Source organism: Ictidomys tridecemlineatus, chromosome 8, assembly GCF_052094955.1.
Source record: "Ictidomys tridecemlineatus isolate mIctTri1 chromosome 8, mIctTri1.hap1, whole genome shotgun sequence".
NCBI lineage: Eukaryota > Metazoa > Chordata > Mammalia > Rodentia > Sciuridae > Ictidomys > Ictidomys tridecemlineatus.
In genome coordinates, this window is record NC_135484.1 from 99,067,290 (window position 1) to 99,094,968 (window position 27,679).

A 27,679-nucleotide genomic window follows, 5' to 3' on the forward strand; every position below is an offset into this window, starting at 1 on the left:
TTGGAAGGCTGAGGCAAGAGGATTTCGAGTTCAAAGCCAGCTTCAGCAACAGTAAGGTGTTAAACAACTCAGTGAAACCTGTCTCTAAATAAAATACAAAAAAGTGCCGGGATGTGGTTCAGTGGTCAAGTGCCCCTGAGTTCATTCTCCATTCACCTCCTCCCGCCTCAGGAAAAAAAAGAATGCATGTGGAACCAAGTGCTCATCCAAAATGGGGACATCCCTTCTATTGTATCTTAGGGCATTCACCCATGACTTAATATTGCAGCAGGCAGGTGGCCACTCCCAAGTTTCTATGGAGGCAAATGATTGGGGGTAGTCTCTATATTTTGTCTGGCTGGGTAATGGCATTGCTTCAGATCTCTGGGCTGCCCACTCAGCTGGAACAGGGTGATGGAAAACAGACCTTGAGTTTCTTTCTGCTTTGATGGAGGCCTGGAAAGCTGAGCCACTCATTCTTGTTGGTGCCAAGGGCAAAGGCCACCACAGAGCCAGCTGTCTTCTCCAACTGCCTACAGAAAAAAGGTCACAGGACTTCTGGCCTTTAAGGTCTTCCCTGTTTTGTCCCCAATATGCTTTCTAGCCTCACAATCCAGCCCACTGTTCATCCTACAGAGAGGGAATGGGCAGTCTGTGTGCCACGTGGCCGATGGTTTATGGTGCACCAGACAGGAACAGCCTTTGCCTTCATGTTAACTGCACATTAAATAGTTTGTATTTGAGGTGTGATTAGAGTGTCAACAGAGGGACATAACCTAGCCTGGGGATTTGGTGAGGAGTCAGAAGATTCTATGGAGTATACCTTTCAGCACAATGAACATGGGAGGTAGGAAACGAGTAAATGTGTAGAGGGAGCTTTCCCTGTATATGATCTGCCTGAATAGAGGATGCACTGGAGAAGGTGAAGGGAAGTAGGTGTGGTGGTAGAGGGCAATGAGAGGAAAGGGAGGTGAGGAAGGGCAGAAGTTACTGGGGAGTGGGGCCTGGATGTGAAGGAACCTTTAAGCCAAGTGGGAGATTGTAGACTGCATCCAAAGAGTAGGGAGATTGAAAGGCTTTAGGCAGAAGTGGCCCTGTCAGTTTTGGTTTACAACTCTGGTGTAACGTGTTGATGGATAGACAGGGGTTAAGAGTGAATGCTTGGGGGCTGGGGTCGTGGCTCAGTGGTAGAACACTTAGCTAGCATGTGTGAGACACTGGGTTTGATCCTCAATGCCACATAAAAATAAACAAATAAAATAAAGGTATTGTGTCCATCTTAAAAAAAAAAGTGGATTCCTGAAAGCCAGTTTGGACTCACCATGTGAAAGAAAATGGCCTTGGACTGGGGTGGAAGCACAGGTGGGAAGAAGAGAATATTTATAAAGTTATTGGGTAATCACATCAATAGTATAAAAGAGATGGATGAATTATTCTGATACCCTGCTCCTTCTTCTATTCTGCATTTCTTTTCATCTGTGCCTTCAGCTTTAAATAATCCACCAGCATTCTGCTTCCTAAGCTCTCTGTCTGGTAAAATCCTTACCAACCTGGCCAAATGCCACTTGTATGAAGTCTTGTCTGATGCTCTGCCTGGAATCAATTCATTGAGTAAATATTTATGAAGCATTCACATGTTTTAATGTGCTTTGAATGGTTGCCTATTTGGTTTCTGGTGAAGCGCAGTCAATTACATGGCTGCCTAATAAGCTTGAGGTGGAATTTGATACATTCTCAGAGTCACTCAGGGTGCAGTCCTTCCTGGTAGCTGTTACCATTCCCCTTTCTTGGCCTGCCCACACCACCAGCATCCTAAGAGGCTGGGGATGCCCTGTGTCTGGTGAAGCCCCTCCAATGTCCCAGCCCTGGCTCACTCTCCTCACTGCAGCCTTCTGGAGACCCTTGGGCTCTCCCTTTCTCTTGATGGGTGCTAGTGTGATATTAACTCTCCATGTACATGTGAGTAAACTCTTTCAGACCAATTCCATCCAGAAGAGTGCTTGTAAACAGGTCAACATCTACATGGCACATCAACTTCATACTTTCCCATAAATGATAGATAAGATATGGGCACTTTAAAAAAAATGACATTTTGAGCCAGGCTTGCCTGTAATCCCAATGGCTTGGGAGGTTGAGGCAGGAAGATCATAAATTTAAAGCCAACCTCAACAACTTAGCAAGGCCCTGAAACTTAGCAAGTGTAGTTCATTGGTTAAGCACCCCTGGGTTCAATCCCTGGTACTCTAAATAAATAAATAAATAAACAAACAAACAGACATTTGGACATTAGTAACATTCTTTTGGCTTGAAGACATAATAATGGGTCTCTTAGCTTAGACATTGTGTTTTACACTGAAGAGTAATGCCCAAATGATTCTCCTTTGCTGTATTTTCTCCTTAATTGTCCTGTCCTTGGACAGAACACTTAGATACATGTGAAGTTGGTGAGTAATGAACCCAGTGTGAAGCCCAGCATTTTGAAGGGTAAGTCATGAATCAGTCTTCCTGGAAGAATTTAGCAGTCAGATAGGGTGTTGCCCCTAGAGTGTGGGCCACACCTTGGAGACCAGGTGACCTTTAACATAGTGCTTTTCTACCTTGATTTAGTCTGTGTGGAACAGGGTTATCAGTGTCCCAAAAAAGTCCTTGGCCTCAGGTTAATCTGTACTCCCAGCTGCTGATAAAGAGGTGGGGGGTGCATTTATGTAACATCTCTTCAGGACTTTTCTACTCTTTTGCACATTTCTCTGAAAGAACTTCCTTTTGTCAGACCTCAAGCTAATCCTTCTCATTTTTGACATCTGCTTTGGAGATGAAATTCAGAATTTTTTCATTTTTATTGTGACCCATTTCACTCCTTTCTGCTTTAATCTAAAACTAGGTGTTATCTCTAACTCGCTGCCATCAGCCCATAATTTTTTCCTGTACTCTATTCATGTTTTTAAATATGCATTTTAATATAACTTACATAATTAATATCTAGATATAATTCTATAACTGATTTTCTTACATGCTGCATATTTGTATTTTAAAGGGATCTGGGAGAAACTCATACTCATTCTGGCTCTAGAAATCAACCAGTGCCAAACACAGTAGACACTTGTTATTCCATGTCCCGTTATCCTCCAAGATACGCAGACCAGAAATTTCTGCTTGAGACTTTTTCAGTTTACAGCCTCACTGAAACCAGGATATCACTATATTTGCTTTTTGTCATTTCTAAGCAGGACTGCTGCCCAAGAATTGTTTGACCTCCCTTATGCTGTCTCCAGGACATCGAAGTCTGTCTGATGATTCATTTCTTTCTTTTTATTTTTTGGGGTACTGGGAATTGAATTCAGGAGCACTTGACCCCTGAGCCACATCCCCAGCCCTATTTTGTATTTTATTTAGAGACAGGGTCTCACTGATTTGCTTAGCCTTTCTCTTTTTTTTTTTTTTTGCTGAGGCTGGCTTTGAACTCGCAGTCCTCCTGCTGCCTTCCAAGCTGCTGGGATTACAGGCTTGCGCCACCAAACCCAGCATGATTCATTTAAATGGGGAAGAAAAACTAAATCAAGTGTATGTCACATAAGTGTTGTAACTATGGGCTGACATACTAGCATTCTGTCATGTGCATCATTGTCTTGATGTTAGATTGCCCTGAGCATGAATTATTTCTCACAAAACTTCAGGTTATTACTGGAGAATCCATAGTGTGTCATGGGCATCTGTGGATTGCTTGTTTGATTCACTTTTCTATTTTTCTAGTAGAAATGATTAAATTTAGTCTCATTTGAGTGAAAGTTTAGAGTTCAGGTTATGGAGCCAGCAGCCAGGGTTTGAATCCCATTTTCTATTAGGTATAGGCTCTGTAATTTCAAGTGTGGGAGCTTCCATTTCTCCTGTGAGTGGGAACAATAATCCTTTACAGGGCTATTTTTATATCAGATTAAATTGGAGAAGATTAAATTGAATATATGATGTTCATGCCATAATGCTTAGCACCTATTAAGTGTTCAGTGTTATCTGCTATTATGATTATTATCATTGGTGTGTTTCTATTTTTAGTGATGTTACCAACCCTGAAGCCAAGGAATCACCAAAGGAAGAACATTATGGTTTCATAATGAAATCCTCTTAACTCATTAGCAGGGCATCATAGTTTATAATGATGCAAGATTTGTTTAATGCTGGGACAAATTAGGCCAGAGTTAATGCCGTCTCATCCTATTAAACCTTGGACGGCTTATCTCTGTACTTGCCAGACATTTTGCTGAGGAGAAGGTTTCCTTTCAGTGTTACTTAATTCTGGTTAGTGGGCCACTTGTCACTGTGGGGATTTTATGACCCACGTTGAAGTGACTGATTCTAAATAGAAACTGTTCTGTCCTGCCATCTACTTATTATGGATGTGGTGACTGAAAAGTGTAGGCAGAGGGCTCTTCAGGGTTTCTCCCGTGTGCCCTCTCACATGCATATGAAATTTCTCTGTGAGCAAGTCAGAATCTTTTCCTAACTGATCATTGAATGCTTTCACATGGGATTGGGAAAAGCAAGCTATTTTATGCTGTTTTATTTGTAATAATACTAATGATATAAACTGAATTTGACTCTCTCAGCTACTGAGTAACAAAGATGGCTTATCTTTTGTTTTTATATGCAGAATTTAAAACCAACTAGAAGTCTTTTTACTTCAAGTTCTTAAATATACAAAAATTTTGGATTTTTAAAGGTAATTTTATGACCCTCTCTCATCAGAACTGAAGTTATGCTGTCGAGTAAGAGGGCTCTGTTCTGATTGGGCTTGAAGATTCCATTTTTTTAAAAACAATAGTCCTCATCCTTAGACAAAATAGATAATGAATGCTTGAACTGTGCTTCTTAAAAAAACATACTTATTCTCAAATATTACTATTGTTTGTATAAGGTATGATACTTCTTAGAGGTTTAAAAATAACCAGACTTAGCTCCTTGGTTTAAGGAGTAATTTTTGTGGAATACAGACAGTTGCACATACTATTTGCTAATAACCAAGGAAAAAGAAATTTCTTAACAGAAATGTTCAATTAGCAATTACTAGCTTGGATTCACAGATTAATCTTTTAGAAAGCCAAAGATACAGAATTTACTATTCATTTTTCTGATGTGTTAGCCAGAAATGACTATTTACACAAACTTTCAGTGTATATATTCAGTGTTTACTTATTCAGCTATTGGGATTTCTGTATGATTTATATTTTTTTTACATGCCCACAGAACATTTTATATCAGATTGAATTGGTGAAATTATTTTCCCTCATGTGGGTTACTCCATTCTGGCCAGGGGCAGTTATGTGGGTTTTTCACGCAGCCTTGCTGGTGGGGATAATAGATAAAAATGTTTCAGAAAAGAGATTTCACAGTATAAATTAAGAGTAAATTAAGACCCTTTGAGCTAATTAGCCAATATCTGAGGATTTCACCCATGGAAATAATTTAGAAAACAACTAAGGTTTGATGTGCAAAGATGCTTGTTGCAATATAATTTAAGAAAATAAAAACTTGGGAATGTTAAGTGGCCAATGATGGAGGAATAACTAATAGCATTTATAAAAAAGAAAAAGTATTGCTCCAAAACTCCAATTAGGAGTATGAAGAAAATGATTGCTATAGTGTTAAAATTTAATATCATAAGTATGTGTTTTTATTAGAGCACAGAAAAAAGGAAGAAGAAATAAAATTATGCTTATTTATATAGTAGAATAGCTGCATGCTAAATGCTCTACATGAACCATTTTTCCTTCAAAATAAAATGTTTTTTTTCTGGAGTTCTAAATTTTCACAAATAAGCATCTCTTTTTTTTATATTTATTGTAACTTGAGGAGTTCTATTTTGGGTAAATATCTCCCAAAAACCTACGTTCAAAGATTTGGTTGTCAGCCTGCAGCACTGTTGGGAGGTGGGATCTGGTGGAAGGAAGTTAGATCTTAGAGGGCATTCCCTTGAAGGGGATATTGAGACCGTAGATACTCCTCTCTCTCTTCCTCCCACCTGCCATGAGCTGAGAAACTTCTTCTGCCACACCCACCCACCACTGATGCACTGTTTCACTGTAGGCCCTAAAGCAGTGGGCGAACCAACCACAGAGTAAAATCTCTAAGCCTGTGAGCCAAAATAAACTTTTCCTTTTTTTTTTTTTTTTAAGTTGATCATCACAATGAAAGAAGCTGAGACAGGGAGGCAGCAGGTATAGTGGTTTGAAAGAGCTTTAAAAAGTTTTTTCTCTTATTAAGTTGATCATCACAGTGACAGAAGCTAACACGAAGAGGCAGTAGTAGGTACAGTGGTTTGAAATACCAGGCTCTGGAGTCAGTGGGCTTGCTCTCATTGTGACCTTGGGAAAATGATATAAGTTCTCTCTGCCTCAATCTGTGAAAGCGGGGAGGTACATCCTACAGGGCTGATATGAAGATTAAGTTAGAATATTCTTGTAAATTTATAGTAGAAAAACTGGCACATAGTACAGACTGAATTATTGTTAGTTACTATTATAATAACTGGGATCTTCAAGGAAAAGGGCTTGAAAAAAATTTTTTAATTTGTCATTTGAAATGGTGATTTTTGTTAGGTTCTAATGGTTATGATTCTCCTGGAGAGAGATGTTAATGGGATAGGAGAAGGCACTTTGGAAAGCTTTCTTGTAAGCAGTCATTAGCAGACCATTTAGTGAAGGAAATAGCAATTTGCTAAATATTTAATTCAACCTCCTAAAATGTGTAATTCATGGTTGGGCATAGCTGGCTTAATGTTTTCTTAGGAGCACAGTGTAGAGGCAGTCCTTCTCATCTGTGGATTTCTCACTCTTAGATTCAACCAATGGCAGATTAAAAATATTCAGAAAAGAAAATTTTGTCTGTGCTAAACTTGTTCAGATTTTTGTTATATTAGGTATTGTAAATAATCTAGAGATGATTTATAGTATTTTGGAGAATGTGTGTAGGTTATTTGCAAACACTGTGTTATTTTATTATTTACTTATTTTATGAGGAACTTGAGCATCTGCAGATTTTAGTAATCTCTGTGGGTCCTGGAACCAGTTTCCCCCATTGATGGTAAAGAGTGATGACTGTATGTAAGTTCCTAACAAGTCTGAGCTTAGGTTCGAGCTTACCCTTGGCCTTTTTGACACTTAACATTATTAATTCAATGCACAGTTTATCTTCTATGTTTCCCCCAAGAACGTGTCAGCACAGTGAGTTTTTACTAATTATCACTCACTAATCCAAATTATATAGTTTGCCTTTTAACTCAACGGGCTATAAAGCATTCCTATATGATATTGTATAATGGACTTATGACTAATAAAATTAGTAGTAGAGCATTAAATTTCTAAGTGGGCAAAACTTTGTATATTCCCTTCTTCCACCCTGCTTGTCCCTGTGTTCCCTGTCCTGTTGTGTGATACCCACAGTGTGCAGAGTGAGATTGGTTCTAGGACCCCTCCACAGATAAAAAAAAAATCTGCAGGTGTTCAAGTTCCTTGTATAAAACAGCATGGTTTTGCAAATAACCTACACCCATGCTTTCCATATGCTTTAAATCAGAAGGCAGAAGCTTGTGCTTTCGCTTCTCTCTACCCTGTCCACCCCTGGACATCTCTTCTTTGTGGACCTTGCATCATCCCCTCCACTGCTCGCTCCACCACCACCTTAGGATGCGCTCATCTCTTGGGAACTACTGCAGTCATTTTCTGAAACACTGAACTCACCTTCTTTTCAGCTTCCTGCCCACCTCATTCTTAGCCCCCCAACTACTGTGTTGAAATCACCAGCGCCCCCTACCATCTCCTCCTGCACTGTCTTTCATTTTTGTATCCCATCCCCTGCCTGTGCCATCCCCCACTGGTCCCCATGTAGAACTGACTGCTCTCTTGATCTCCCCCCCCCTCCTTTCTCCTAGGCAGACTTGATCACAGCACTTTGGTCACTCTATTGTAATTATTTATCGTTTCTCTTTCCCTCTGAGGATCTTAGGCGTAGCAAACACAGTTTTTCCTACTGTGCACTTACAACGCAGATCACTTTTCTGATCCCAAAATGTGTGGGGATTATTCCCCACTGGCAAACAGGCAGTCACTTCTGCAGCAACACAGCTGACTGTTCTCTAATTCAATTCAGTTCTGACACCATCTGCCTGGAAATAGGGTTAGATCCCATAACTTGGGGGCTCAGTCCCCCAAGACACCACCACCACTACTACCACCACCACACACACAGATACCTCACTTCAGATTCCACTTCAGATTCTGGAACTTCTGACCAACCATCTATAAATTGAGGTTACCGCGACCCCCTCCTTGGATTCCACTAATTTCCTATATCTGCTACAGAACTCAGGACCATTATACCTACATTCACACTTTTATTTTAAGGATATTTTATTTTAAAGTATACAATTAAGTAGTCAGATGAGATACATAGGGCAAGGTCTGGAAGGGTTCCCAACACAGAACCCTGTCCCTGGAGTTGGAGTGTGCCACCTTCCCCACATGTGGATGAATTCTTGTTCACCTTCCTGTGAACCTCTTCATATTCAACTGTCCAGAGTTTTTGAAACCCTGTCTTTTAGGATTTACAGAGGTTTCTTTGCATAGGCATAACTGAAACATGAACAACCAGGTAGTTATATCATTGGACAAAAGGGTATGGTCTATGCTAATAGACTGAGTGGGGAAACCCAGCAAGGCCTGTCTGTTCAGATTCTTCTTGGCCTCTCTCTGCAGCATTCCTTCCTTCCAGGTGTGGGCCAGGACCCCTTCAGAAATGAGCAACTTAGGGTCTGCTATCAGATGAGGCAGGTCAGAGAATTTCTTTATGATTGGCTCCAAGACAGAAGGGCTAGGGAAGATAGGTGTATTTCATGTTTCTGTGACCTGCCTTGGGGAAGAGAAATTGCTGTTTCTGTGGTGCCCTTGGGCAGGAAAAGGAGCAATGAAATGGGGTCAGGGGTGTGTTAGAGGGAGAAACTTTGCTTTCTGAGGCCTGAAGTGTCCTAACATTACAATAGAAGACTCGCTGTCCTTTATCACTCTGAAGCTGTTCTGAAGCTACTTCAGAACTGAAGATTAAAAAGGACAGAACATACTTGAACAAAAGATATGCTTACTGTTCTAGGCATTTAGGCAGTGACCAGTTATGGGAGTTATGAGCTGGGAACCATGAAGGAACACTCTCTCCCGCTTTCCCCTTCTATCCCTCCCCCTCCCCCTCCTAATAACACTCTCCCTTGCTAGACTGCCAACCTCTTTGAAAACAGTTTTATTTTCTTTTGGAAAATTTCCCCCATGCATATAAGTATGTGTTTGATAAATGTTTACAGAAAATAATAAAAGTAGCCACCTTGAGTTTAGGTGTTTATGCATTGAGCCAAGTGTTTCCTATAACCTTATTTAATCCTCACAGCAAACCTGTGAGGTATAAAATTTATCCTCCTCATGCTTATGGAGCTCTGTGTGGTTTAGCAGCTTGTTGAAGTTCTTATTTCAATATGTACTATTAGAGTATAGTGTCAAAGCCCAGAGGACTCTACTCAAATTATACATATTACAGGTTGCATTTTCTCTTAGGAATAATGAGAATCTATAGTCCTGTCATTACCACTGGATTATGAATTAAATAGTTTAGGACTGGTCTGGACTTCTGTCAACCATTGACAGCTAGATTCTTTACTCAAATACTGAGGACCCTAGGATTTTGAGGACTCTATAAATCTCAGTTGGTTTTATCCAAATTCTCCCATTTGGGATAGAGAACAGGTCTCCTTTGCTTTAATCAGAATTTCATAATTGGTGTGGGACCCACATAGGGTTAAGAACTTTTTAATATTATTTCTATGAAAAAAATCATTTTCCAAGGCTGTCTAATTTACAAATGAACATCTGGAATATAGCCTTTTCATAAAGGGGAGATTTTGTTTTTTATTAACTTGACTGAATGAAATGAAGGAAATGTATTTACCTTAAGTTTTTTTTTAAAAGCAGTAATTTTCTTTAGACACTGTAAACAGGTCATTCCTTTTACCTCTTAAGTGGAAGATACCTCTGTGTTGTGGGCTAGATCTTTGGGTTCTTTTTGCTCCATTCCTAACCCGATGCCCTAACCTGCAATGGGATGGTATTAGGAGGGAGGGGCCTTTGGGAAATAATTGTTTAGATGAAGTCATGAGTCTGGAATCCCCATCTTGGGAATTAGGGTCTTTACAAGAAGAAGAAGAGAGACCAATGACCCTCCCCATGTCCCCAAGTAAGGATACAGTCATATGCTGGGCTATTGTTAATTTGTGATGAATTTCTATATTTTGAAATGAAATGAAAATATGGATTCCAACTGGATGACAGCTAGATTTCTGAGCTTTGGGAAAAAGATCACCTTGTCAATCCCCATCACCTGCCATTACTGCCTTGAGTACATTTGGTGCTCAGTATAGGCATGTTAAACCATTTTACAATCTAAATTTTTTTCCCTAAAATTTTTACCTGATTGACTTCTCCAAGAGAGAAATTTTGCAGCTTCTATACACAAAAAGGGGTTTGTTGTTGTTATTTCATTTTCTTGTTTTGTTTTTTCTTTTTAACTGTGTCCTTAATTTTCATTCTGGGACCTCTTGATGTTTCTCCCTTTGTGTTCTGGCTGTGGTTGGGCATCTAATTGACTTCAAGTTAATTTGATCACTAGCTTTCATCTTTGTTTCATTACAGCAAAATGGCTTTTATGACAGCTTTGTGTTGAATATTGGTGCTTGGGGAGATCTGAAATGAAGGAAAAAAATCTTACTAGCCAGTCAGACTATTCAGTTACATTAATATAACTTGCTCATATCCTTGCAGTTCTACCAAATTGAAATCACCTTTGGGCCTAATACCTATTTCACTTTTAATGGTTGTCAGGGAGGTTCTGAATATGATGGCACACATGTTGAAAGTAGCCCTTGGTAAAAAGAGGAAAAGCGTTGTCAGGAAGAAGTCTAATCTTGCTGGAGAATTTTCAGAGATGGTTACAGAAGTCACCTCAGCCTTTTCTGGAGAGCATCCACAGAGCTTTGGAGAGCTATGGGAGTTGAGTGACTCCTTCCTGTCGTCAGGTAGCAAAAAGCCCAGTGCAAAGTGTGATCCCTGCACATATGGCTAACCCTCGTAAATTGCAGTCACATAGTAACAGGACTTCTCCATGTTACAAAAATGCTTCTTAGCCATCTTATTATTATTCAGTGGGTTATTGGTCAGAAAATTGTCCAAAAGATAGAAGAAAACCCAGTTTTTATAATGCAGTAAAATTTTATTATTATGTTTCCATTTTATCAGAAACTCCTGGATTTTATGAGCTAAAAATTGGTGAAGTTTTTGTTGTTCCATGTCCAAAAATGGGAAGTAGCAAGAAAACTGAAAGCAGGAACTTCTTACATAAAGTCAGAGTCATAATAATACATAAATTTATTTTAGTTGCTATGTCTGTTCATCTACAATCCTATGAGTGATATTTGCATTTATATTTCTGACTCAAATATTTCAAGATCACAGAATACCTCTGAATCATTAAAGATAATGTTTTTGTTCAGGGAGATTTTATTTGGCATTTCTCGCTGATTTTCTTTCTCTTTGAAAACTCTGTGTGAGATGTATGATCCCCTGAAGTGAATCAGAACATTAGGCTTCTCACAAGGGTGTTCCTGTCACCTGAGTGGTCTGGATAGGTCAGTATGGACTGGGAAGCAAGTTGAAATGCTGTGAAGATGAGGGCAGTTAAAACAGCAGCGTTTGGGTAAAGACTTAACCCCTGGGGAATGGAGTCACACTTCAGAGTTCCCTTTCCAACACATACCTTCCTTTACAGTTGCAGATGCCCCAAAAGTCACTATTGTGTGGATTGGGTGACAGACACTGGTTGCATATTTATTTATTTATTTGTTTATTTATCTTTACTTATTTATTTATTTTGTTGAGGATTGAACCCAGGGCCTTGTGCATGCAAGTGGTTGCATTTTTAAAAGTCAAATGCTTGGGGTCTGGGGTTATGGCTCAGCGGTAGAGTGCTCGCCTCACACATGCAAGGTCCTGGGTTTGATCCTCAGCACCATATAAAAATAAATAAATAAAAGGTATTGTGTACAACTACAAAAAATAAATATTTTTTAAAAAAGTCAAATGCCTTCTTTCATTTGTTGGCCCCTTTTCCTCACTGTAGTGAATTTTTTTCATGGAACTTTTTGAGACAAATGTAGATTTGTATGCAGTTTAAAAAACACTATAATCCCTTTACCCAGTTTACTCTGCTGGGAACATCCTGCAGAACTGCAGCACAGCATCACAATCAGGACACTAGGACAATACAGAGTGATTCCTGTCCGCACATGTCACATACTGCCACTTCCCTCCTGCCCTCATGCCATTTCTAACCTTGGTAACTGCCAGTCTCTTCCCCATATTTGTAATTTTGTCATTTCAAAAATGTTATTTAAGTGGATTGGCTCTCTTTCCATTCAGCTTAAGGTGGTTGTGTATAGCAATAGTTTGTTCTTTTTTACTGCTGAGTACTGTTCCTTGTGTGGATGTACCAGTCTGTTTAACTACCCACCTGTTGAAGAACATCTTGGTGTTCTGGTTTTAGACTACTATAAATAAAGCTGCTGTGAATGTTTTTGTGGGAACATATGTTTTCATTTCTCCAGAATAAATGTTCAATAACTTCATTTTAATGATAGCATAATATTTGTCTGCATGTGCTATAATTTTTATAGCTGGTTGATTTGCAGATGGATGTTTAATGATTACTCCCTCTCCCCCAGTTTTTATGCAATTATAAATATCACTGATGACAGTCTTTAGGTAAATATTAACCACATCTGCTTTTATTTCTTCAGTATATATTTATAAAAGTGGGCTTGAGGATCAAAAATTTTAAGCTGCATTTTTAGTATCTCTTTTTAAAAGTTTATTCTTAAGTGTGTATAATTCTAAAGCATTTTAATCACACAAAAAAGAAACACTATACATACATCAGTCACTGCATTCTCCCTCCCCTTCCGCCAGCCTCTGGCATCAACTACTCTACTTTCGTCCATCCACATATTAACCAGGCCCTACCCCTACTTAGCTTCCAAGGGCAGACAAGATCGGGCACTTGCAGGTGGTATGGCCATGGACTGTGCTTGCTTTTTCTATGATAATTTTCCTATTCAAGACATTTCATGGAAATGGAATTATGCAGCCTGTAGTCTTTTGTGCCTGCATCTTTCACTTCCCAAGATGTTTTTGAGGCTTGCCCTCAGTGTAGTTAGAATCAGAATTTCATTCTTTTTTATGGGTGACTCACATTCCATTGTATGGTTATATTACATTTTTGTTCATTGATTAGCAAATGGAATTGGGGGTTGTTACAAATAAAGTTGCTATGAATATTTTTGTATGTTTTTTATATGAACATATGTTTTAATTTCTCTTAGATGTATATCTAGGAGTGAAATTGATGGTTCATGTGGAAGCTTTGTTTCACTTTTAGAGGGCCTGTCAAATGATTTTAATAGCAGATATACCATTTGATAATCCCACCAGCAATTAATATGGATATCACTGCCAACATTTCCTATTGTCTGTTTTTATGAGTATAGCCATTAAAGACCTATTACACAGATCTTTTTAAAACAAAGGGCCACTGTCTTGCTGACCCACTATGTGACCATCATAGGAACACTGCTTATGTTGTGGTGTCAGCTGTTTTAGGACTTCTGAAGAAGAGAAAGTTTTGTAACAGCTGGTCCCTCCTTCCAGAGCACCCAACTTTGTATGAAGATTTGGGAGTTGCCCACCCACTCATTCATCACTCTTCAATCCATACTGGAGGCCTACTGAGACCCAGGGGTTGTTATTTGTATCCTTTGGATTCCCTTGTTATTTGAAACAGAAATTTTTGGAATCTTTTTTTTTAAATATATATATTTTATAGATGAACACAATACCTTTATTTATTTATTTATTTTTATGTGGTGCTAAGGATCAAACACAGTACCTCACATATGCTAGGCAAGTGCTCTACCACTGAGCCACAACCCCAGCTCCAGTTTGTTGAATCTTAAGATGAAAATTTCTATGCTAGTATATATCATAAGAATAGCAATTGTTTCACTTTCAACAGACAACAGATCCAGTAGTATCTTTGGTACAGTGTGATTAAAAGGTTTGTGGTTTTCATTTTAATAGTAGGTAATATTTCAAAATTCATTGTGGCTCATAATCTGCCAAATGATAGCCATAAGATGGACTTTAAAAAGTCAGCTGTGTGGTGACTTGCAGAGGGCACAAGATTTGGACTAACCCCAAAGTAACACCTGTCTGATCTACTGAGAAGTAAGGTGACCCAGTGCTTCCTGTGGTATCTGAAAATTTCCTGGTTTTAGCACTGTAAGTCTTGCTTCCAGGAAACCCCCAAAACTGAGACAGTTGTCTACCCTTACAAACCTGGAGTTAACTGAATGGCTCTATTTGTTTGTTGTTTGACTGACTTACTTAAAATTCCTGAGCTTTAGTTTCCTTACCTAGACAATGATGATAATTTCTTACTGAGTCTGAAAAACTGAGTTCATGGTAGATAACTCAATATGTTAGGTCCCTTGTCTCAGGCTAGTGATAAAAGTGTTATTTTCACAACCACATTCTATACTTTAGATAACAAGTTTTTCATTTCTCTTCCCACTTCTAGTTAAATGACGGTGGTAGGGTGTATTTATATTTCATTTAACCATGCTTGTGTTGGTGGCATATAGTAACTTAGAAAGGCCAGCAAGGCAAAGGAAAGTTGACTCTCAAGAATTTCTTCCTCCAGTCCCCTAACTTCAAAATTTCTAAGCCTTTTATCTATTCCTGAGTAAAAAAAAAAAAATTATCCCCTACAAACATTTATTGTCCTGAACAGTTTCTGAGGGTTACGAATCCTGGAGTGCTTAACTGGGTGGTTCCAGCTTAGGGTCTTTCTTAAGGGTGTAGCCCCAGCTGCAGTTATCTTAAACTGCCTGGAGCCTCAGGACCTGCATCTAAGCTCACTTGGTGGCTGTTGGCAGAAGGCCTGTTTCTTGCCACATTGACTTCTCTGCAGGACTGTCCCCACCATGACAACTGGTGTCTCTCAGAGCCAGTGACGGAGAAACAGAAACACAGGGCTGACCAAGACAGAAACCACAGCATTCAATCCCCTAATGCCAAAGGTGATCTATATTCCTTTGCTGTGTTCTGTTGGTCACATATACAACCCAGGGTCAAGAGGAGAAGTCACTGGGGAGTATCACAAAGGCAGCCTTCCATAGATATACCCATTTCACCTGAAGAAAGCCTGAGCTCATCCAGTCCAGGTAATGAAACAGCATAATAGTGGGTGGCTCAGCTTAGGATGGATGGAAACAGCCCGAATCCATGTGTGTCAGCCAGTGTCCAGATTCTTCCTCCTGTTGTCAGCCTTGCCTCCATCCAATAGTGTACACAATTTGACTATGACCAACCATGTGCCATTGGTGGTGGCAGCCCAGCAGTGTCCCATCCTGCCCCAGTGTAGTATGATTAAACAAGTAGTTACTGAATTCCTTCTGCATACCAGGAACAGCTGCTGGGAATTAACAGAGAGCAAGATCGATAGGTTCCCTGCCTTCCTAGAGCTTTACAGACATGACTACCACTGATGCCTGTCTCAGGAGGTGATGACAGGTGTTAGAGGTTCCTCCTCCTCACAGTGGTATTTTTACAGCATTCCAAATCAGAGGAAGACCTGGCACTAGAGTCTTAATGGACGCTGTTTACATGTGATGTGTACCATGTTCAGTGTTTGAAAAGTATGAGAATTGGTCTGTACCTTGACAGGGTTTTATTTCATATTGAGGGATGGTTTGAAAAGAAATGATTCCCTTTCACTCTCAGCTGGTGAAGTTAGAGCATATAAGGAATTGTAACAATTTGTTGAATAAAAAATAGCTTGTCCTTTTGACCATGCTCCTAGTATCTTAAGACTTTTGTCAGTATAACATGGACACTGTCTAGGTAACAGAACTTCAAGAGCTGCAGGGGATTTTGTTTGAGTGCAAAAGCCCAAATATATACATAAATATCTCAGTGGTTCCCAAAGCAGGTTGTGCCTCAGAATTACCTGAGGAACTTTTAAAACAAACAAATTTCTCAGCCTTTAGGTATTAAATCAAAGGTTCTAGGGGTGGGCTACAGAAATCTATGTATTTTAAAGCTCCTAGGTGATTCTGAGATGTAACCACATCTGAAAACCATTGATATGAAACTCTAGAAAGCTGTGAAGGCATTCATTCACTCTTCATTCATTTGTGGTTTCAATCAGAATGCACAATGTCATGTACAGTTCCATGCTCTCTGGAGATACAAATGGGAATGCCAGAAGTGCCCCATTGAAGAGCTTGGAGCCTAATGGAGGTTGTGGATAAAGGACAGATAATTGCATTATAACTTATAATCACAACACTTAAAGCTAATAAGCCTGGAATTTTATCACTGATTGAGATATAGTAAAAGTGAAGGTGGGAGTATGAAATGAGATATAGTAAAAGTGAAGGTGGGAGTATGAAAATGAGGCCTTTTTCCTCCTAACTAGGTCTTAGTTACAGAGATTTCTAATGCCTCTATTACTATTTTAGGTGAACACAACTGGTTTTTGTTTTGTATGGTTTAAAAGCCTGGTAATGTTATTTTAAATTATGCTGATCTCTTATTCTCAAAGGGAAAGCTGTTTGTATTCAAATAATACTAATACATATTGTTACCATCTTAACAAAATATACATGAAGACATGCCCTTGAAAACTGCAGGGACTATTTTAAGAGTGGTAAATTGTAGAGGAGGAGACCAAGGGTTCATATTGTGAGTGAGTGGACACTGGTGTGCACTTGCACTCAAAGAGAATTCACAGAGAATTCAGCATCCCCTTAACATTCTAGAATTTTTCTAGAGTTTCTTTCAAATCCCATGACTCACAAGCATCATTATAGCATGTGCTTCCATGTAGAAGAACAGGCTATGAGATATGGATATCGGCAAGCTTCAATTGCCCTTGACCTTGTACAGAACTCCAATTTATGGTCTAGCAAAACCCTTCATAAAATATGAATGTGAAATTGATCAATTCAAAAATATTGGTGATGATGATGATGATATGTTTTTTTCAGCGTTTACTGTGTGGAATGCAATATTCTAAGCATTTTACATATATTAAGTCATTTAGTCACTTGAAGAAGGTACTACAATACCCTCATCTTACAAACCAGGAAACTATGGCACAAAAAGATTAAATAAATTGCCCAAGGTCACACAGCTGGAAGGGGTGGGGTAGGCATCTAAACTCAGGCTAGCCAGCTCCAGACTGTATGCTTCTAACCAGTACTATTCAAATATGATTGACTCAGGTATCTTTGTACATTGCTTACTACTACAAATTTCAGGAGAGCAGAGGTCATGTCCTTATGTGGTAGTCACTCATTAAATATTTGTTAACTTTTTGAGTCAACTGCCTTTCAAAAGTAGCATGAAGAGCAGTCATTCTAGAAATCCTTGAGAACACAGAAAATAAAATCAGTCACAGGGATGACTGGATCCCCACCCTGGAAGCATCTTTTACCTTATTTCACTGCAGTCTTACAGGCATTAATTAGTTACTGTCAGCAAAGTTATGTAGAAGCCAAGTTCTAAGTCCAGTCTCACTCTCCAGCAGAGAGCATTCTGTGTGTCTTTTTCCAAACAGGACAGAATGTGCTGCTTTGTCTAATTATCAGAAATTATCACTAGTTCTTAATTCTTTGGTTTCAAATGAAAATTAAGTTGGTACTTTTATGGTAAGTAATTTTGTCCAGTAACAACCCTCCCCGCCCCAGTTATTAGTTGACTAGCTTGTTTTGTTGGGGGTCCATGTTCTAAAGGCTAAACCCTGCCAAGAGTTAGGGGAAAACTTTGAACTTGAAGGTACATTCTGTACTTTAGCTATGAATAAAAATTCCCCTAGAATAATGTTATAATAATATCATATTAGTATCCCCATTCCATTGCTGAAAAAATTCTCTTGAGTTTCTTAGATCAGGTGTATTTATATATTGCCTTTCAAGACTAGGAAAGAAAAATATCTCTTTGAATTGGAAAAATGTTCCCTTGAATTTTGAGGGGTGTGTTTTTCTTCATAGTTTTTAATTGTTTCCACTTTGTAAAATGCCTTTGCTGGTCATGTAGTAGATAAGAGCATTTTTAGATCCCTAGCATTGAGGATGTTCTACCTGAGCAAATGCTCTCTATAACTAGGATTTAGTCCTATAACTAGGATTTAGTTTTAGGAAGCTACCATTGTAGGTTAGATGTGCTGTTTTCCTCCTTTTTATTTTGAAATAGCAGTTGTATCCCTGCATTTTTATTATCACCCATGGACAATCACTATACTCAGAAGAGTTAGGAGCCCTGACCCTTGACAAGTTTGGACTTTAATCAAGGAGGGTGTAGAGTATGTTCCCTAATACCTGAATCAGAAGTATCCGGGTCACATCAGAGTGGAAGTTGCTGTGGGCCAGATGAATGGTCCAGGTGCACAGCTACAAGGAGACACAGAAATGGGGCTTTGTCACTCCTAATGTGCCCTTGGAGAAAGGAGAAAGGATGGAAGTGAAGACAGAGCAGAAAGGACAGACCACAGATGATTTAATTACTAGAGTGACTCTCAATTGCTTTAAAATAACATCCTTCTCCAGTGAAAGTTGAGATAGGTTTTTTTTTTTTTTTGTCATTGTTGAAGTGCTGAGGATCAAACCCAGGGCTGCACACATACTAGGAAAGCACTGTACAGCTGAGCTACACCCCCAGACCCTGAAATAGTACTTTTAAATTAGTGGTAGCCAAGGAGCAGGTATTAGAGGCTTCTCTTTTGACCTGTTTAATCTCACTTTGGTAGAAGGGAATACTGATGGTTGCAACATATAAAACTTTCCCCCAAATCATCCATTATAGAATAAGAAGTTCTACCTTTTTACCCTTGGGTTGACTTGTGGCAGTGCTTTGAAGAACATATCATTGGTATCCCCACTTTTGCATTTACTTTATATGAGACCTCAAAGAAGGCTTTTTCTCCATGTATAATGTATGGTAGGTAAAAAAGACTTCTTCAAAGCATTAATGAGAGTTTTTTGTGCCCTTGGAATGGAGATTAGAACATATAAAAATTCTACAGGGGGAAAAAAATAAGCAGAGGTTCATAGATTATTGGAATGACCGTAGAATATCTGAGGTACCACTGTTGATACAGCAGTTATTTTCTGGAGCCAAGATTTGATCCAGCATTATCATTTATTTAAATGCCAGCATTTTAGAGAGATATCTGAAAACTCATTAGTACGTGTATGTTCTTTCTCTTACAGTCTTTTGTATTTTAACATTTCTGAGCAAGGTGGTTATTTTTCTCCTTTTACTTGAGAGCTGATTTTCCCCAACCTAGAAAACCCTTTTAAATTCAAGAAACAGGGTTGTGACTACCAAGTTAAAGTACCATTTAATTTTTTTGTTATTCTGTGTAATTGGCAGCCAACTTGAAAAGTGTTCCCATGCCTGCTTAACAAGTTGACTGTTAAAAGGGATGGATGGGCATGAGAAAAGAGAACCGGCAGGACATTACGGGCTGTCTTCTTCCAGCTCATGGGTTTGTAAGCTCAGCTCGGCTGACTCATTTTTTAGACCAAATCTTACAATTCAATAAAATAACAAGGCCTCCAATGGGAAGTTATGCTTAGACAATAGACTTTTATTTTAAAACCAAAAGAAATGTGACTTGACTGATTTCACAGGAAGAGAAGCTTTCAAAGCTGACTCACTTCCATCTGCTAGTGTTGCCTTTGCAGCCAGATGAACCAAGGCCTGACCCCAAACATCTTCACTGGATTCGAGACAGCAATTGGCTTTGTTGTGGATTTAGGAAGTTACCTTTCTTTATTATGATTCATATAACAACTCCTTGACACACACACACACACACACACACACACACATACACATATATGTATACATGTGTATATATACGTGTGTGTGTGTGTGTGTGTGTGTGTGTGTGTGTATCTGTTTTTATAAACAGATTTACCTCAGGATCCCAGTACTCTTCATTTGCAGGGTTGGGGCAGCCTTCTCACTTTCCCCTGCACCAGATAGAAATGGCCAGGAGGCTCAGCATTTGCATTCTCATAGAGACAGATGCTTCATGTTGAGAACTGCTAAGGCAGTAACTCACTCTGTCCTGACCTGTCATTCACCCCATCTCCTCACTTTTTTGTTGTCCTTGGGAGCTCACAAGAAGAAAAGAGGAGGGGACTGACTGGCTATAAAGCTTATTGTGCTGTAGTGTGGTTTTTCAAGCATTCTTCCAGTATCACGTTTGGTATTACTTGGGAGTGAGTGCTGGCGTTTATTTAACCTCCTACATGATTCATTTAGGCATATACTGAACTTGGAGGGGCAATCGGTGGGTGCATGGAGGGTGGGCACAGGTGATAGATTTTCCACACGAGCCGGGCTGTCTTTGGGGGATTTGTTTTTGCCCTTTTGTGTTCAGTATTTCCAGGTTCCTGTTTTTCATGCTGTTTTTCAGTCACCACACAGAATCACAGTGGTGATTCTGATCTTTCTCTGTAGTTCAGTCTTAAAGATTCTCAAATTCTAAGACAATACATGTCTCAGGAACTTGATGAAGGCCACAGAATGAGTAGATGATGAGGTTGACTTAGGTGAAGGTGTGCTGAACCCTTTCACTCTCCCCTCCTTTTTCAGCTGTCTTTAAATATAAGGTAGTTTATAAGGCAGTGGCTAGTCTCAATCCTAATTTTCTATAGTGAGATACTGAAACAAGACACAATTATAATATAGTTGCAGAGTTACCAAAAATATTTTAGAATTTTATAGTGGGAAGTGGCTCTCAACAAAGAGTGTCTTTTGGGAAAATAGGTAGGAAAAAAAAAAGGAATTCTATTCTAGTTTGCCTGACCTTACTCTGTTTTCTTTATCATCATTTTCTGTGTGTGGTTTTTGAACTAGTGAATAGCTGTGGGATGCTATTATAGTTGGAGTCTTGAAAAATGGATTTTGTTATGCCCTGTTGTGACCTATAGTTCTGGGAAACTCCTTAGGTTGAATGAAGGTTGGGGACTCTTAGTTAAAAAGAAGTGATAACGTGAGCTTTGTGTCAGCAGGGTCTAGTGCTGACCTCCCTCAGTCATACTCTCTTTTCCTGTCAGTTTGTGGAGAACCAGCCAGATCAAAGAATGGCCTATTCTGCTGCTGCATATAGGACCAAAGCTCCTTTTCCAGCTCAGTGCTTGGGTTTGGTCCCTGTTGGAACAATTGTACAGAGCCAGCTGTGTTCCCACTTAGCTCAGAGCACTCAGGCTGCCTGTAGGGTGAGAAGAGTTTTTGAGAAGTGATATCACAAACCCACACAGCCTGCCTGTGGCAGTCAGGCAGGCTGCACACCTGGCATTGTGATTGGGCATCTTGTGCTGAGCGGGCTGGGCTGTTCTCACAGTTCAAGATCACTAGGCAAAGCGTCAAGGACTTTGCAGGGCTCTTTGCCTCCCATGCCTTTAGAAAAGTACAAAAGAGTGTAGGTTAACCCACAGGCCACTCAGCAAGTGCCCAATTTACCCAGCAGAGCAGGCCAGCCCAGCCTAGCTATGAAGAATTCATTTGCCTAGACCTTTTGTACTGTTCATGTGGCACAACAGATGACACTCAGCAAGGGAGATGAGAATGGAAAGGGCACGTTGTTGGCAGGCAGGCTGTAGCCAGGAGGGTGAGGAGCAGAGGCAATGTGAGCAGTTAAGGATTGGCACTCTCTTCTGTTCCCAGCCCATGGGCCATATGCTTTTTGCAGGGTGTGGTCTGCGACTGTCCACTTAAGCAGAGCCCCCACCCCTGTTGTGGCCAAGCATGTCCTGGCCTCAGGGCCATTGCGCTTATACATCCCTCTGAATGGATCACCCTTTCTCTTAATAGACACATGGCTTCTCTTGCCATTCAGGTCTTTGCTCTGTTCCCACCTTCTCTGGGCAACCTTCTGTAACCATACTTTCTAAAATAAATACCTACTCCATGATTCATTTCATTCCCTTTACCCTGCTTTATTTTTCTTACTAGCAATTATTTCACATGTATGTGTGTGTTTCTGTCTATAATTAATATAGCAAGTCCCCCCTTTTCCACAGGACAGATATTCCATGACCTAAAATGACCTGAAGCTACATATAGTGTGAAATACTATAGATGCTATGTTTTTTCCAATGCATATATACTAGGATAAACTTTCACCTTTTCACTTAAAGAAACTTTATGGCTTCTGGTTTTTATATTCAAACTTCTAGCATTTCAATTTTTAGGGCCATTATTACAAAGGGCTTCTTGAACACAAGGCACCACGATAATTTGACAGTCAATATGATATCCGAGAGGGCTACCGGGTGACTAATGGGCAGGTAGCATATACAGCATGGATACCCTGAACAAAAGGTGATTCACATCCTATCCTGGATAGGGGAAATGGTGTGAGATTTTTATCATGCTACTCATCATTCATATAATTTAAAATTTAGGAATTGTTTCTAGAATTTTGTATTCAATATTTTTGGGCTGTGAGTAACTGTAACTGAAATTTTGTGCGGGGGCGGGGGGGGTACTGTATACGTTTTTTTCTTCTTTCTGTGTATTTCTTCTCCTTCCAGCCTTAATTTTGATTTGTTGTCTGCTGTATCTCTCAGGGCCTTAGGGTCTCAATCCTGTTACATGGTGTAGGCACTTGGAAAGTGTTGGTATGAATGAAAAAGTGAAGACCTATTGTTGAGATCTGTGACTGCTGGACAAAAACATGACATTGTGCTGGGTAAATGATAACAGAGAAACCTTTAGTGAAGGTATCTTTTGGTAACTTGTATAAAAACAAACAACCTTGCCTGAGAAGAATATAGTACATTTGCAGTTGAAGGCATATAGCAGGGAGAGTTTGGAGAAAAAAAAAAAAAAATTTTTTTTTTTTTTTTTTGGTGGTATTGGGGATTGAACCCAGAGCCTCATGAATGCTAGGCAAGCACTGTACCACTGAGCTACATCCCCAGTCCCTGGAGAAAATATTTAACATATCCATGTCCAGCCCGGAATCAGGCCTGTGGTTCATGGGTGAAGATGCTACTGATTAGGGGCCTGTGTTCCAAGGACCACCATCACCCACCTTTCTCCCTTTGCATCATGGACATTTCAGCTCTAAAAATTATTGTTGTTTTCTACATATCTTTTCTTTTAAAGAATGTTTCGCTGCTTTTTCAATATTTCCTAAACTTGATTTTGAAAAGTTCTGCAAATCCAAGAGAATTCTCACACTGAGAAGAAATGCAGTCTAAGAACAGATTTGCTGTTTCTGGCAAAGTCATCTCTTGCATGTGCTTTTGTAGTAAAGACATTCCACTTTATAAAGACAAAAAACTGCTCCTGTGTTCACTAGCTTCTGCAGGGCCTCTATTCAAGATGGATTTAGACTCAGATTATTCAGGACAGATGGCTTGTCACAGGACTCTTCAATATCTCCAAATACTAAATTCCACAGTCTCTTGTGATTGCCTGCTGCTAGGTCCAGTGCTCTTGGACTGAAGTTTTACCTTATGTTTAATCAAGCTGCTTTTCTGGAGGCATGATGTTAGCCTAAATTCTCAAATTGGTCTCTGTCCTAGGCTGCTGTCCTTGTAATAGTGGGTCATGTGTAGCAATTCCTGGGCCTTAATTTTGTCCCGGACCACTAATGTTCTTCTACCTGTCTCCCAAGCCAAATTCCATTATTTTCAAACATTTCTTCCCTCTTATTTCCAGCTTTTCTATACTCTTCTTATGTATATTTCTCCATACATAGAAACTGAAACTGGTTGCAACCCTCTGAAAGGCCCCTTAGTTAAAAAATGCAATGAATGACGCCCTTATTATTTTTGTTAGGAATATTCCTGGTGTTAGATTCCAAAGTCCTTTATTTGAATTTATTCTTACAGCATGGTATTAAATGCAGATATGCATTTTCTATTCTTTTAGATCATTCTAACATCTACTCATTTTACAAATTGGATTTTGCTTTTGATTTATGGCTTCTGGCTTCTCTTCTGAACCTCTCACTTGTTCTAGGTGGCCAGGTATGCTCGTTTGTGTTTATCCCTATTTGGCAATCCTTTGAAATACACAGTAGATGCTTGACATTTACATGTGTAATTAGTGTATTCATTTTAGCCCTGCCATTCATGTTTAGAGAATGTCTCTTGCTGGCAAATTCCTTTTCTGAGATATTAATAGCTCCCCTTACCTTCCATGGCTGTTTCCCTAGGAGTGTGTTAAGATTTAGAAGAGTATATTGTGGGTTGTCATAATGATGGGGGTTCACTGGTGCCATGTAATGGAAATTGACCAGGTACAAGTTAACCATCCATAGTGCACAGGATAATGATTTCAGCTCAGAATGCCAGCCAGCAGGGCTGCTGCAAAGCAGCATGGACAGCCACGGATAGCTGACGGTGTTCATCATGGAGTTGGTCCTGTGGCAGATGTTCAGTAAGAAACACAGGCTTAATATATGCCAGGCACCACTTTAAGGGTCTTATTGTATTAAATCATTTGATCATCTTAATCTTGGAGACAGTCACTATTTTCCATATTTTACAGATAGGAGTTTAAATAACTTGTCCAAAGCCACATTGCTAGTAAGTAGGAAAAAAAAAAAAAAAACAGTTTCAATGCCTAGCTGTCAGATAAAGGTCCCAGCATGAAACCACTCATCTGCCAGCTAATTATACCTTTGTTCCTGCTTAACACCCATCCGGCCTTAATGCCTGACTATTGTACCTGCAGGGTGACCCATTATTAAACAGCAGAACTACCTACCAGGTAATAAGATCTAGATTTAAAACCTCTTAGAAGAAGGTAAATCTGTCTGCAGCAAGGAGCTCACCTGCTAGTTATCCAGTCCAGTACTCATGGCCTTTATTTCAGAAGGGACCGAGTGTATAACTATGAGGGACAAAGGTGACTGCCCTGGGTGTGTGGGAGCTGGTGCTTTCTTGGATTCTGGCCACAGTGTGAGGGAGTCACAACCTCCCGAGGTCCCTTCAGGGCAGAACCCAGGTAGCTGTTGCTTTCACAGTGACATCCCTGTTTCCCCTCTTTCTGCATCCCATCCAGGCTGGATTGGCTTAATTGTAAATTACTAAAACCACCAGGTAATTTCATGAATAAAGTAGTTTATTTTGAAATTATCCAAAAATACATGTGCTTCATTGTTGCAAGCCAAGGAAGAGAAGTATCACTAAATGATTAACAGTTTAGTTGAAAAAAACAAAACAAAACAAAACAAAAAAACTGATTTTTTTATATATAAAAAAAATCATATACTTTTACCCTTGAAAGTTATAGTATTGGTGGTTGTTGTATAAGAGGAATGGCTGAGAAATTTGAATGTACATGTTTCCTAAATTTAATAAAGTAAATCCAAGCAAATCCTAAATGTAATAAAGACAGTCTAAGCAATATGCACATGAAGATGCTTGGCTACTCTCTAAATGTAAATCCTAAGTGAGAAGAAAATGCAAGAACTACAGAATCTTAGAAGATGGAGGTAGATATACAACTACTATCTCCAAGATATTTTACCAAGCAAAAAAAAAAAGTACTATATACAGTTCTATAGACAACAGTGCTTTTCTAAGTTGTTAAACTGTGACCTCCCCATAGTAAGAATATATTTTACATCACAATTGAATATGTGGCACTTAAAAGTTTGACACAGTAAAACTAAGTCATATTTATGAGATAATATTTATTCATTCTCACTAAGGGCAAAGCATTTTGGTTCTCTGTTATGATCACATTATTTTTTAATACTAAGTCGATTTGGTCATTTGCTAATGGGTTGCAACCCAAAATTATAAAAACACCCATTTAGCATGACCCATTTGTTTAAAAAGGGAACTGTCTCTGGAAGCTGTTCTGACTGGAGCGGAGGGATTAGGTTGAAGGAAAGTGATGAGATTTTTAACCCTCTTTTTCAGTGTTTAATATTTTTATTTTTTTTTAACTGTAGACTTGAAGTGTTTTGAGATAATAATTAACAGAAGTGACAAGTGAGGACACTGCCCCTCCACACCTCTTCTCCCTGTGGCATTCCATTCACGGGCAAGCCTTCCTGTCCCTGTTGTGTGAGCACAGGCTCCTGCCCAGACAGATCTGGATGTCTCTGTCTGCCACCTTTAAATCCATTTCCACTCTTTTCTCCACTGAAATTTCAGCTTCACGGGAAGAGTTTTTATGGAACCGAGAAAAGTTCAGAAAACTGGCGCTTCATTTATAAAGTGAATTCACAAGATTGTGTCTTTCCTTTTGATTTTCAAATTAGAACTAACACATAAGTTTCTTTGGGGTGTTAAAAAGAAAACTCTTGTTTTAACATGGGAAATTTAACCTTGTCCATCACATAGTCTTTGAAAATAATTTGTTCTTCTTTTATGAGAAACTGCTATACAAAAAGCATTTTGAGGAGAGACTGATCAATGACTTTTTTTCTTCTTAATAGGTTTTAAAATGGAACATTTTGATGCATCACTCAGTACCTATTTCAAGGCCTTACTGGGCCCCCGAGGTAAGGTGGTTTTGATTTTGCTCCCCTACCTGACCCCTGTGCCCATTATAGCCACTTGTAAATATTGCATGAGGTGATTCTAGAAAGCGTTAGCATTTTCTGTAAAAGACCAAACTTTAGCCTGGGTAGCTAGGGGCTTGGCGAAGTCCTCAGCATTTGTGGAAGTTCCCCTGACTCCAGGGGGAGACACAGCTGCCGTGGGTGGCCTTCTGCTGCTTCAGCTGGAGATCAAATTAGGTTACAAAGCTTATAGCTTGAGAACACCACAGTGTTCACCATTACGGTAGTATGCTGCTCTCAGTTCTTGTGAATCTCTAAAAGAACTAGTTTCCAAAATGCACTGCTGCAGAAGGGGTTTAAAATTCTTCTGCTTTCACAATTTTAAGGGCTGTTCATTTATTTATTGAGGCTAAGCTGGCCTTGAACTCCTGGTATCAAGTGATCCTTTTGCGTTAACTTCTCCTGAGTGCTAGGACCACAGGCATGTGCCACTGCACCAAATACACGCGTACACACACACACACACACACACACACACACACAAACTATTGATCAAACCTAGGACCTTTGTTTGCTAGGCAAGCACTATGTCACTGAGCTATATCCACGGCCCTTAAGGTCTTTTCATGTTCTTTCACTTTGTCAGAGGAGAGTACATGCACTCAAATTCACTTGTTAGACTTCTTAGCCTTCGTTATCTTTTAGACAGTAAATCAATTTTATATTGCCTTCTTTTAATGTTATCTATAATCCCCTATTTTAATGTCTCTATTTCTGAACCCTTTAGGTTCACATAAAGATTTACAGAAAAACCATAAATAGGCTGGTGCATTGGTGCAACCCTGTAATCCCAGCTGTTCTGGAGGCTGAGGTGTTAACAGTTCCCTTATTGAGGTCTCTGGGGCCTGCCTCCTCTGAAGGACTTCTCTGAACCACCACTTCTGTAGTCCTGACACTAACCCCTCCACCCTCCTAGCATAACTATTGGGTGGATGTGGAGGGAGCATCTCTGAGA

General features: G+C 39.4%; 1 protein-coding gene across 5 annotated transcripts in view; it reads left to right on the forward strand.

Annotated features, from left to right (window-relative positions):
- Elovl5 (ELOVL fatty acid elongase 5) overlaps positions 1 to 27,679 on the forward strand; it is an 81,021-nt gene that overhangs the window by 28,977 nt on the left and 24,365 nt on the right. For 4 of the 5 annotated variants that reach the window (XM_021721827.3, XM_078019876.1, XM_005318556.4 and 1 more), the window contains exon 2: positions 26,599 to 26,664. The exons of the other annotated variant lie outside the window; for it this stretch is intronic. In XM_021721827.3, the coding sequence (XP_021577502.1) occupies positions 26,607 to 26,664 (58 nt within the window). In that variant the 5' untranslated portion in view covers positions 26,599 to 26,606. The remainder of the gene's footprint in view (positions 1 to 26,598; positions 26,665 to 27,679) is intronic. 5 annotated transcript variants of the gene reach the window in all.